The sequence below is a fragment of the Diceros bicornis genome, chromosome 27 (assembly GCF_020826845.1).
Source record: "Diceros bicornis minor isolate mBicDic1 chromosome 27, mDicBic1.mat.cur, whole genome shotgun sequence".
NCBI classification, from domain to species: Eukaryota; Metazoa; Chordata; class Mammalia; order Perissodactyla; family Rhinocerotidae; genus Diceros; species Diceros bicornis.
Genome location: NC_080766.1, coordinates 16,656,658 through 16,669,895, shown reverse-complemented (window position 1 = coordinate 16,669,895; position 13,238 = coordinate 16,656,658). Strand labels below are relative to the sequence as shown.

Here is a 13,238-nt window from a genome sequence, read left to right as displayed (position 1 = left end):
GATGAAGATAGACTAATATTTACACTTAAAATTCTACTGCATTGTATATTTATAACCATAAGTTAAATTCAGTTACTCATCTTCCTAAAAACATCTTTATTATTTTAAATAATAAAGATCTATGAAGTTTTATGCAACATGCAAAAGAAATATCGAAGCATGGCTTTTCCTACTGAATTGGGTGGTTAACTCTCAATGAAGTTGCATGATTCTTTCAATTAGCTTTAGTAAATAATTATTTTCATGATTCTAGTCTATGATGAGCTACGAAGTTAACAGAAATGTCCAAATAAACCATTAATTTTACATGTAGTCTATTTATCTTCTAAAAATAAATGAACCAGAAATAGGAAACTTAATTTGATGATAAATATTAAATATCATACATTAATGAAATATCGTTCTATTTATCATCAAGATTTAAATATGTCAAATATACCCTCTGAAACCCAGTTGGCAAAAGAGGTGGATAATACTGATACAGCCAACTAATTTTCATGAAATACAATTAATATACGAGAAGTAAAGAGGCAGATATTCTTATTCATATACAATCATGTAAAAAGGAAATGATCCAAAAACTAGTCCCATGATAATCATCTTTCCTTTGGTATCACTCTCATATATCCTTGTTTTATGAAATAAAACTGTAGGAGAGTAAGGCTCAGAAACAACGTATTTAGACACAAAAAATAAAATGTTAGTAACAAAGGAAACTAAAGCCTGCTTATTTTGTCTTCATTAGGAACAATATGCAACTCTTAAATATTTGCACTAGTTTCATTCAGAAAATCCCACTCCACTTCCAATCTCAGCCTATTTTACAGTTGAGGGTTATAGGCGACAATCTAGGAGAGCATGGTGCCTTATCTGTAAGTGCAGAGTAACTGACTTTTGATAGTTTAATGCAATTTCCTCATCAGTACTAAAATATAACAACTCACAGTGTATTTCTTGTTATCAAGACAAAAATTGAATAGCAAATCAGATGTCATATTATTATATATTTCAAAAGAGACAAGAAAGCCATGAAACTGGTCATTTAGTAGAATACAGATTTTTTTTTCTTTTAAGAGAATTATGTCCTGTGTAGATAAATTTCATCTGAAGGTAATACTAACATCTTTTCTTCTTCTTACACTTTCGAAACTTTTGGCTATTATATTCTTTTCCTCTACTGTTTTCTGAGCTACTATCACTATCACTGGTTTGTTTTTGCCTCTTCCGTTTATTCATCTGATAAATGTCAGAGTCACTTGGTGGTTGGTGAGTCCATTCGTAAGAGCTGGGTCCAGCCTCAAGATCTGGAACGTGGTTTAGTGAGGAAGACACGGATGCGCTATTAGCAAGTGGTGCTGTCATCTCATAGTAAGGAAGCTGCAGTGCTGGATTATATGCTTGCCACTGCTGTGAAAAAACAGACATTCATCTACCAAAACAAGCCCCAAAAGTTAAGAAAAGAAGTTAACAGTTTACATGCATTATACACATAACCACAAGTAAACCAAACCCTGTGTTAGTATTAGAAGGACAGTGACTTTTGACAGCAGGGACGTGGTAGTTTCCTTAAATGGTTAACAGAAAGATTCAAGGTAGTGTATAGCCCACTACAATAGAGATTAGTGCTGTCCTTTAGAAATACAACGGAAGCCACATATGTAGTTTTAAATCTTCTAGTAGCCACAATATGAAAATAAAAAAGAAATAAGTACAATTAAATAACGTATTTTATTTATCCCAAAACATCCAAAATACTGTCATTTCAATGTGTAACAAATATAAAAATTACTAATGAGATATTTTACTTTCTCTTTTTTTATACTAAGTCTTCCAAATCTGGTGTGCATTTTATGTTCACAGCATATCTCAATTTGGATGTTCAATTTTCATTTAAATACTTGATGTGAATTTAGATTACATACATTTTACAGTTGAAAAAGATTTGTATACCCAAGTTCTTTCAAATATACTTAAAAGTTTCCCAATAACTTAACCAAGTACCTGTTTTTAAATTTTAATTAAAATTAAATAAAATTAAAAACTCAGCTCCTTAGTCTCACACATGGCTGACGGCCACCGTATTGTACAGCACAATTGTCAACTGTTACGATAAGGAGACACTTCCTTGTTTTTAACTCAAATTTCTAACTATTCAAAGTAGATTAAAGACAAACAGAAATAACATGAGCTTGTCTGTGTGTGTGTGTGTGTTTGTTCTGTGTGTGTGTTACTCTCTTCTCTACCAAAGATAACAAATGATGGGAAGAAGACCTTGAGAGTTTCAGATAAGAACTGGTTGTTTACTAATATCTTACTATAACAAAGAAATGTTTTTTCCAAAAGTTAAATTATCAGTTTTCCTTATGTTTACAAAGTGAAAATGGCTATTTGAAAAATCTGAAGCTCACACGTATAGTGGATGTTTGCAAAAATCATACCCTGTGAATCGGCATACCTATGTTACAGGCCCACATCTGTCACTAATGAATTGTATAATCTTGGGCTTGTTGATTAATATCCCTGGACCTCAATTTTATTATGTATAAAAGGGAGGAGTTGGAAGAAAAAAAATTTCCTAAGTTCTCCTTTAACAATAAAGACCATAATTATGATTTTTAGGTCAGAATCATATTTTTGAGAGTCTTTAGAAATCACGTAGTTTACTCTACCAGTTGAGAATCTTTGCCTTTAGTTAAAAAAGAAAAATGTGTTTTTAAAAAAACCATGTGCAAAAGCAGTATATTTGTGATTAATGATTATATACAAATGCGTCAGTAAATAAAATTATTCAATTCTAAAAAACGTCTTTTATAAAAGTCATTTAAATGAGAACCCTCTACTCAGATTTTACTTAGACCCCAGTGCATGATGACTACCATCTGCTCCTTTTCTGTTGACACACTGGCTGTTTGCTGAGGTACTGTGTGTGGGATTTAAGATGATCGTGTTGGAGCAGACTGCCACTGGGGGACAGCGCTCAGGGCAGCTTCTGCCTGCATCTCAGGTTTAGATTTGAGCACCATTAAGTTCCAAGTAGTTTCCATATTCTTCACAGTTTGTGTCACATTGTATATTGAACCAAAGGCATATCAAACTTACCATATTCTGAAAGAAAAAATATTCTTGAGGTAAAGCTGCATTATTAATTGGAAAGAACTGCATGGGAAAGGAAGATCTGCCCATGACTTCTTCATTTCTTTGGGGAGATAAAAGAAGTAATAAAAAGTTAAAATTCCTACACACTCATGGCCTTTTTTCTTAAAAAAAAAAAGACAGCTCTTCATAATTACAAAAAAGAGCTTCTCTGAGAGAGCTCAGTTAACATTAACTAACTTGAAACATACACACATAAATAATCAGTTATTATACTGATAATGTAGTGACATAGCAGTACCTTAAATCTTATTAATTACTATATATTTAAATCTCAATATTTAGAGTCAGACTTAGCTTTCTGATAGAAAAATGGTAACCAATGTTACAGTTATATAAAGACAAAGACCACTTACATATGAAAAGAGCAAAGCAAGTCATTAATAATCACCCAAGGTACATTCAATCTTTTAGATATAAAAAGTCAAAGAAAGGTAGAAATTTTCCTCAATTTATTTTTGAAGGTATCTTCACTGTTTAACTGTAAAAATTATGCTCTTTTCTAAATGGACTGCTGATGTTAACGTGAAGACACATTTGCTGATTTCTTCCACATACTAATTAAGATAATAAAAATCCCTAAAGACTGCTGTGTCCTAAAGTTTCATTTATAAGTGTGATATTCGCTTCTATGAAGATGTTCAATAAACTCCAATGTTACAAATACTGGCTAGATTCGCTAGCTAGTCTTCATTAGTCTACTTGCTCCATAGTATTCCATCATTTTAATGCTACTACTACTAATCCTTAGGACAGGAAGTGTCCTGTGGGGAACAGTGAAATTAACACAGGCAGGTAGAGGCAAGATGAGGGCAGGAGGACAGAAGACAGGAAGCAGTCAGATGGAGGCGGAGATCCCAGTGACAAGTGGTGAGAGTGGTACCACAGAAGCCAGTGGAAGAGTGAATTTCATTAAAGAAGGAATTAGACAAGTGTCAGTTGTTACAGAAGAGTAAACTGGATAAGCATTAAAGCCACTGAATTGCTGGTCACAAGGTTCCTGATAACCTTTAAAAAAGCAGCTTCCATATACCACAGAGGTTAAGAAGTGAATAGGAAGTAAAGATGTCAAGGATGAAAGATTCATCAGTGAGAGGAAGGGGAAAAACATAACACCCTGATCTGGAGACCGGGTTCAGGAAGACCATAAGATCTGTGTGGGGTAAGAGATAGTAAAGAAACAAGACAAAAAGTGCAATGAGGTTAGAGAGTGGGGAAGACGTGACCTCAGTAGTAGAGGTGGGGAGATTAGCACCGTTACGAAAACAGCTACAGATTCTCTAAAACCACTGTCTTCCCTATGTGAATCTTAGGGTATGCATAGTTGTCTGCATAGAGGAAACACATGTAAGACTTATGAGTTAAACTGTGTCACCCCAAAATTTATACAGTGAAGTCTTAACCCCCAATACCTCCGAATGTGACCTTATTTGGAAATAGGGTTGTTGCAGATGTAGTTAGGTAAGAGGAGGTCATACTGGAGTAGGAAGGGCCCCTAATCCAACTGACTGGTGTCCTAATAAAAAGGGGAAATTTGGAGACAGATGTACACAAGGAGAAGATGAAGGCAGAGATCTGTGTGATGCTTCTACAAGTCAAGGAAAATCAAAGATTGCCAAGAAACCAGGAGAAGCTACAGAACAGACAAAGAACAGATTTATTCTCATAGCCCTCAGAAGGAACTAACTCTGCGAGCACCTTAATCTTGGACTTTCAGCCTCCAGAAATGTGAGACAATACACTTCTGTTGTTTATGCACTCTGTGGTACTTTGTTATAGCAGACCTGGCAAACGAATACAGGGACTATTTATTAAAAACATAAGGTATAAAAGGCAATAAGAAGCACAAAAACCCATTTCCAAGGAAGATCAGTGAAAGACTAGGACATGACGTGCACCATTTTTCTCTGCACGAGACTTCTAGGACACGGTAACCTATTCTCATTCTTCCTTTATAATGTAACAAATGCTAGAAGAATACGGCACCACCAATGAAGTGTAGTATTATGGAATATACACACAATTCTGACTTTATATCCTAGAACTTGTGATGATTTAGAGTGTATGAAACATAAGTAGAGAACACAAGAGACACTGCCATCTTCTAGTGCCTTTCTTCCTCTGCCCAAATCCTGGCAACAGCTTGTTCCTTCTTAACTCCTGAGGAAAAAGAGGTATCTTTTCCCACTAGAAAAAGAGGGGAAGCTCTTATATATATGGCTCAATTCATGAGTCTATAGTGGTTCCCCTACCAAGCAGTAAATCACTACCCCTTCTTGCTAACATTTGCTGAAAGTACTCATTGAACTCAGTATTTTAAATACCTAGAATTTATTATAAAATTTGATTTTCATAATAAGCTTTTGAGGTATTACCCTCATTTTAGAGACAAGGCACAGAGTGGTGAAGTAACTTGTTTAAGGTTGTACCATTAATAAAGTGGCACAGACAGAATTCAAATTCAGGCACTCTGACTTCAGCACCTACTTTCTTAACATCTCCTGATTTCACTGATATAGAAATGCTGGGCAGAATGAAGATGTTCAGCACACTGTGTTTTATGTGGGGTGTAATACTTCTCCTAAAGATAAACCTGGGTAATTGCCAGTCACAAGAGTCCCCTCTCCTATGCCTCAAAGGGATATATAATTAACAGGAATAGGAGGTTCAGCTATTGTTAGTTTACTTGAGAATATTCAGTCCTGCTACAGGAGACAAGAAAACAAACAGGATGGATGAAACTCAGAAGAAATGCTTGGAGTAGTAGGTAAGCTAGTCATTTACGAGAGAGTGATGAAACTCTGTTAGGGACAGAATAAGTAAGTTACTTGGGAGATACAGGCAGAATTCATATTATATATTAAACACAGATAGTAAATAGGTTAGTAGGCTGTAAGACATGCCACAGATAGATTCAATAGATAATATGATGGTACAAATAAGAGTGTTACTTACAGATAGAGAGGGAAGGAAATATCAAGTCCAGATCAGGCCACCTCCAGGCTAACAGTTATGCTTTGCTCTGCCTAAGAAACTCAGACAAAACTTGTGGGCATCTGGCAGACTAACCTGCAAGATACTTCTGTGGCCAGGTGTATTTGCCCCTATGTCTCTTTCAGAGCAAGTGAGTGAGACTGGCTCCAGGAATTTTCCATCTGAATGGACAGTCTTACTCAAGCCTCAACTCTAGTCCTCATAACCACACTATCAGTGAGGAAGGCTGATGAGCAGAGAGAGATAGGGCATATGAATATTAGTGTAACCAGAACTCAGCTAGTATGGCCCTTCTGCCCTATAGTGCTAACCTATCCAACATTTTTCCTTTTGCTTTACACTTTATCTTTTAAACTGGTTTAATAAATGGTGTGATTCAAGCATCTTAATTTGATTTGGGAGCCTTTCTGTTCCATGACCTCTGGAATAACTTGCCTTGCAGGCTACAGTTACATCAAGAAATTAGCCTATAAAAAATTATAGAATATTTTGAAAATTACCACAGAGAAGTTCTAAAAAATAGTAAAATAAATAATAGAATGGCTTAATGTCAGAAGGTTTAATTTCAAGCCTAGCACTATCACTTTTTCATCTTTGTGACCTTGGAAATTGGTTAACTTTTGCATCTCCATTTATTTGAATATAAAATATGGATAACAGTATCTCTACGATCCATCACAATGAGACCCTGGATGCTTAAATGATTTAATAGCTATGAAAAGCACATGGTAAACTATGAAGAACACTACAAATATAAATCTCTCCCACCTACGACTGAAAATATTAAGACTGAACTTGAAATTATTTTCCATTGCTTTTCATGGTTTCAGAAAAATGAATTCCTTAATTTTATCGTGTCTAAATAGTAAGGTTTTACAATAGTCCAGAATATATAAAAACTCTTCCTGGCATAAGAACGTATTTATTTGCTTTACCTTTATGAAAAAATATTTTTAATTACCTGTAGCTGTGTGAATTTATCTTAACACAGCTCTCAAAACTTTGGTTAGCTGGTTCAGAAGAGCGAGAACTCCCTTTAAAAGAAATAGAATAACAGATTACTTCATGGTACAGTTTTTTGGAGTTCTAATATTAAACCATAAAAAAACCTCCAAACCAGGGGCCGGGCCGGTGGCGCAAGCGGTTAAGTGCCGGCGCTCCGCTGCGGCGGCCCGGGGTTCGCCGGTTTGGATCCTGGCCGTGCACCGATGCACTGCTTGGCAAGCCATCCTGTGGCGGTGTCCCATATAAAGTGGAGGAAGATGGGCACGGATGTTAGCCCAGGGCCAGTCTTCCTCGGCAAAAAAAGAGGAGGATTGGCAGATGTTAGCACAGGGCTGATCTCCTCACACACAAAAAATAAATAAATAAAATAAAATAAAAAAAAACTCCAAACCTAAAAGAACGAAGTATTGATTAAAATTCCATACTCATAAGATACATGAATGTCTTTGATCTCCCAAGTAATATTTACAGATTGTTTACATTACTATAAATAACTGAATGATAATCAAGCTTTGTCCAAAGCAATGGATGTACAGAAATATTACATTGACAAGGGACCATATAAGATATATGATGTTGTTTTGTTTTGTTCTACACACCTGTAAACTTAAAATGGCAAATTTGCCTCCCATGTAGAAAGCATGAGTTTTCTAAACTGCACTGACAAAAGCCAATGCAACCTTACAGAGGATGCTGAGCGGCTGGCTAGGGAAGTCTCAGAACATAATGTCCTGGCCTGTTCTACCAGCCTGTTTGAGTTACCCGGACAGTGCTTGAGAGCATGAAGCAGCCAATTTTCCTTCCAAAGACATTAAAAAAAAATGAAACACAGAGAGAAACATATTTCCTTTGCAACAAGGCACTGTTTTGTTATTCTTATTTATTTGTTTTTAGTATAGCAAAAGGAATAAAAAACAAACAAGGGATACATCAATAAGCCTGAATCATTTAGAAAAGGGGGGCAACATAAGCACTGCCTCTGTCAGTCTCCCAAAACGTGAAAGGGCTAGAGTATCAGTGCAGTGTTCTCTGGGCATCTAATCAAAGATAATCAGTTTTTGACGTGTGCAGGAAAAGGCATTTGAGGCCATTCATGTCAGGAAGCTTTCCTCCACACAACTAAGGGTCACTCTGCAGCTGCCTTTGGCCAGCTGCTCTTACAGGGCCTGAGATCCAGGGCCATATGTATAACATGGTTGCCCTAGAAGGACTAAAGCACATACCCTTTTTTCCAAAGAGTAGGTATTTAACACCACACATTAGCAACGACAAGAAGATCAGTAAATAGCCTTGCCATATAAAAGATGAAGTTGTGTGTCCCCAGTTCATTTAGATTTGCTTAATTTATAACAGCCAATAGCAACTACCATAGCTACTTGCTGGCTGATACTAAGATAGAACATTTATAATCTTAATACAGAAGAGATGCTACAGAGTTGGCAGCGTAGTTGGCAATACTAATGAATTATATACCTTTATGAATTAGACACGTTCTGGGAAGATTTGATAGATCCAACAGGGGCACTTTTTTGATGTTATGCTATATAGAGAACAAAATGCTTACACCTCTGTGAACACCACCAACAACAAAACACACTTGGAAGATTCATCAGTGATGGGACCTACCAAATCGATACTGCACATAAATCGGTCTTCCATATAAACGGATTCCATTCAGCAAAGCTATGGCATAAGACACCGATTCTGGGTGTTTAAAGCAGACAAATCCAAAAGACTTCGGCTTTCCTTCTCTGTCTTTGCATATAGTCACTTTGGTTAATGGCCCAGCCTATAAGAAACTTAAAAATTATTTTCTCATAAATCTAAAGTTTTTTTATACTCAGAAAATCAAGTATATTCAACTTTAGACTAAAAAAAATCTGTTAGCAATAACAGCTTTATGTAGCTCTGCTAATAATGCATTCTCCTAACAATAAATATCATATTTTATCATAATTTCCTGGTATTTTCTGGCTCATCAAGAAACATTCAGGTATTAAGAACAGGAAATTCTAGGTAAGAGTTCCAAATCTTAAAAGGATTTTAAGCATAACTCTTCTGTTATGCTTAACAAAACAATTTAGAGAGCATTTAAACCTAAGATTAAAATACTACTTTGTCTCCATACATGTTAACAGTGTATTAACTCAAACATAAATTGAAATGACAAAGCCAACGTAATAACTTGAAAGGACAAAGCCAACGTTTGTTGAGTTATCACAAAAAAACTGGTAACATTATATTGCAGCCTAACTTTTTTCTGTCAAGAAGATGTTTTTCTGTCAAGAAATGTTTTGATATGTTGAAGACTTTTAAGTAGGTGCATTATTTATAATAGTGAAAAGTTAGAAAGGCTCTAAATCCAACTAGAGAATATTTTTCCATGGTATATTATTAAAAGGGAAGAAAAGAGCATATATTGAAAATATTCACATTGCATCAATAGTAAAACCTATAATTAGCAGTACAGAGTAAAAAAGCAGAGTCAAATATTCTAAAAAAAAGTGTGAATTACAACCAAGAAAATATTGGCATCTCCAGCATGATAGCGATTAGTGGAGGCACTCACAAAGACTCGCAAACAGCTAAGATTTAACGGGGAAATGGCTCACACTTTTAATTGTACAATTATTAAAGACTGATTGCTTTTCTCTGTAGAGTTGGATAAATATATTAAGAAATTGCTTTAATCTAAAGAAAAATGTTAATTATCATCTTTAAAATGACGCTCTATTTTAGGATTCAGTCTTTCTCTTCTCATTCTCTGCTTTCCCAGGGCCTAGCTCATCCTCCCTTCTAGCTTCCAAGACCACCTCACCAACAAAGCTATTTTTCCTACTCATGCCTCATTCATGGAGACAGTCTCCTAGAGACCTCCCTGTGACTGTACTTCAAACTCCACATATCTGAAACTGAATTTTATTATCTTTCCCCTTGAAGTCTCTACTCCAGTATTCCTTAGTTAAAAGTACAAAGATCTTAAACCTTACTTTCTCACTTCAAAGGATAATCAGAAATTTGAAAGAAACTAGTAGAAGGATAAATATACAGTAATAAAATAAAACCAATTTTAACCAATACTTTTCCACTACTAATATTAAATATATGAAATCCCAAAGGGACAGAACCCACTTAAATGCTTTGAATTTTACAAATTCAAAGCTATGCCAAAGCATTTTTAACGATGAAATTCGACAAGACTTGCTTGTGTCAACAATCACATCATCTTATAGTCTTTTTAAAATCAGAAGGAAACACACAGTATTGCAGTTGTCAAGATTTGCTAGGTTTTGCTGGGTTGAAGCCTTTCTAAAAGATACCTCACTTTAGCAAATCCTTCCAGAATATAGAAGAACCTAGGAAAAAATTAAAACATATGCTTGGTTGCCTGATCTGTTAAGAGATGAACATTTTGTTTAGGTAGAGACTACAAAAAATGAGAAGATAATATATATATAGTCTTGTAAATCCATACAACTGATATAGATCCCGTTCCTACTGACTAGAAATAATGTATGCGCATGCGGGTCTTCATGCCTATCCCCATCCCCCTCACCAACTCTCCCCTCCTTTTTTGAGGCTAGACATGAAAGAAGTCTTCAGGAGAAAAAGAACTGTAAGTTTTTTTATTTCTTTGTCTTTTCCCTCCTTCCTTCCTTCCTTTTTTTTTTTAGAGTGGTAAGTTTCAAATGACATTGGGGAAAAAATAACTATATGAAAAGAGAAGCATTAGAGCAAATTAAAAAGAGCAAGTTTAAAAAGATGTCAAATTAGAAGAATAAGCATAGAAACCTTAAAATCAACAATATTTTCAAATAATAGGAAGGGTTTTTTTTTTTTTTGGTGAACAAGATTGACCCTGAGCTAACATCTGTTGCCAATCTTCCTCTTTTTGCTTGAGTAAGATTGTCCCTGAGGTAGCATCTGGGCCAGTCTTCCTGTATTTTGTATACGGGATGCCACCACAGCATGGCTTGACCAGAGGTGTGTAGGTCCGCACCCAGGATCCAAACCTGCGAACCCAGGGCCACCACCCAGGCACGCAAACTCAACCACTATGCCACCAGGCCAGCCCCTCAAATTATAGAGAGTTTTATGTCCAGGAAAGGAAACTGTGTTCCTGGAGGGAATTCTCTCTATCAAATTGCATGTATCTACAATTAACAGAGAGGTGCTTTGGTTTAGGGACAAAGGTAGGGCCTTTCCAAAACTAAATAAAGAACTCCTTTCACTGTGGGACTCCTACTGAATCCTGGAAACGTAGCTTTGCTGTTGTCTCCCTTGGAACTTGCCCTTTTCTGACAGGAGAAAGTCACTCTTTCTTGGTTTCTCTTGAGGTTAGTATTAGTATTACTAATTACTAGTATTACTAATTACTAGCTGGCAATTAGTATTACTAATAGTAGTACTATTAGTAGTAGAAGCAGCAGTCTCAGACACAGTAAGTGCCAGGCTCAATTCTAACTGTTTTACCTGGATTAGTTTATTTAATCTTCATATCACATCATATTGTAGATACTATTGATCCCATTTGAGATGTGAGGAAACTGAAGCACTGAGATATTCATTTACTTGCCCCAAGTCACAGGGCTGACATCAGAGTTCACACTCTAAACAACTTTGCTATACTATGTATCCCTCTCTTTTGTAGATTATCCTAAAGCATGGTAATTAACTTTAAATTTCCCATTTTAGAAAGACCAAAGGCTGTCTCTTACATTTGTATGCCCAGTACCTTACTTGGTGCTTGCCATGTAATTCTGGATCATTAAACGGTTACATGAATGGCTGAATGAGGGTGTCTCCTTAGCAAGTGAGACCTAGATGTGTACAACAGGGGAGTTGCTTACAGGAGACAGGAGGTTTAATCCTGGAAAGACCAGGTCGCCAAAAATTTCCAGAAGGTCCTCTTGGTATGAAACGAAGGCAACTGGCCAGGGAATCAATTGGTCGCAGTCGCGATTTGGCTGCCCAAATCATCTCAAACCTCATTTATCATATTGGAGTAAAAACACTCGCCACATAAAAGGGCTTGGGGAATAAGTAACGTATAGGGAAACATTTTAAAATCTATACCTCTCATTTCGCGGGACGTAAGGCGTGAAGGTGCTTATTACCTGCAGGAAGACAGTGACAGGGCTGTGTCACCCCCCCTCCTCCCCTCACACTCAAGGCCCAGGCAGCCTCCGCGAAGCCCTTACTCAGGGCTGGGGCTTGGGGGCAGCTCAGTTACTGCCCACCCCCAGGATTCTGCAGCGGGGGGGTGGGGAGGATGGGGATGGGGCGCACACCATGTCACTTCACTACCCAGCTGCTCACCTGGAGACAGGTGCGCCAAGGCGGAACTAAATTAAAACCAAGGCATAGGACGGGGCGGGAAGCGGGCCGGCTCCGGGTGGTCCAGGTGCGCCCTGCCCCTCCGGCTGAGCTTCCGGCTCGACGCGCCCCGCCCCTCCGCCGCCCCTTCCCCGCCGCCGGTACCTGAAGGAACAGCTCGTAAAGAATCTCTTCCCGCACACGGGCCTCTAAATTCCCCACAAACACCGTCCTGTCGGCCTCCTCCTGAGCGGGGAACATCCCTCCGCTCTCGGCCCGAGGATGGAGGAGGCGCCGAGACCCCGCCCCCACTCGCCGCTTTTACTGCGCCGCCCGGGCGAGGGGGCGGGGCCGGCGACGAGCACGCGCGCGTCTGGGGCGGAGCGAGGCTGCGAGGCCACGCCCCCGGCGCCCGCGGGAACCGCCCACCACGCCGCCGCCCCGCCCCGGATCCAGCTGGCACGGTGGGAGAGTGAGTAAGAGTGAGAAACGTTAGTGTGCCAGGGGCTTTGCCCTCTTCCTTGTGGAGTACCCTCCATTTTCCCGGGCACGACGTTATTAATTGATTCTGGATTTATTCAACCAACATTTTAAATAAAATGTCTATGGAGATGATTTAAGACATACTAACTGCATTACCGAAGCTCCGAGGCTAATGGGGGGAAAGATTAATTTCTTTGTTTCCAAAGAGTCGGTGAATAAATCATTAGAATTTTAAAATTATATTCTTTATGAAACGACTTTTTGGAAGAATGAATGCATGCATGCAT

The 13,238-nt window shown here is 37.8% G+C and overlaps 1 protein-coding gene across 1 annotated transcript; it reads right to left on the bottom strand.

The window, feature by feature from the left end:
* Positions 1–984: 984 nt before the first annotated feature.
* On the bottom strand, positions 985–12,780 carry RBM11 (RNA binding motif protein 11). The gene is made up of 5 exons (XM_058570700.1): positions 12,634–12,780; positions 8,779–8,941; positions 7,109–7,181; positions 3,100–3,196; positions 985–1,407 (listed from the first exon to the last, which is right to left on the bottom strand). The coding sequence occupies exons 1-5, from the start codon at positions 12,727–12,729 to the stop codon at positions 1,117–1,119; spliced, it is 720 nt and encodes a 239-aa protein (XP_058426683.1). The 5' UTR covers positions 12,730–12,780; the 3' UTR covers positions 985–1,116.
* Positions 12,781–13,238: the final 458 nt, after the last annotated feature.

Excerpts from the sequence above, each read along its gene's own strand:
- RBM11 (XM_058570700.1), bottom strand. The coding sequence starts at position 12,729 with ATGTTCCCCGCTCAGGAGGAGGCCGACAGGACGGTGTTTGTGGGGAAT. Across the intron at positions 8,942-12,633 it reads TTTACGAGCTGTTCCTTCAG|GCTGGGCCATTAACCAAAGT; the intron begins GTACCGGCGGCG and ends AGTTTCTTATAG. Across the intron at positions 3,197-7,108 it reads ATAAATTCACACAGCTACAG|AAATGAAGAAGTCATGGGCA; the intron begins GTAATTAAAAAT and ends ATCTCCCCAAAG.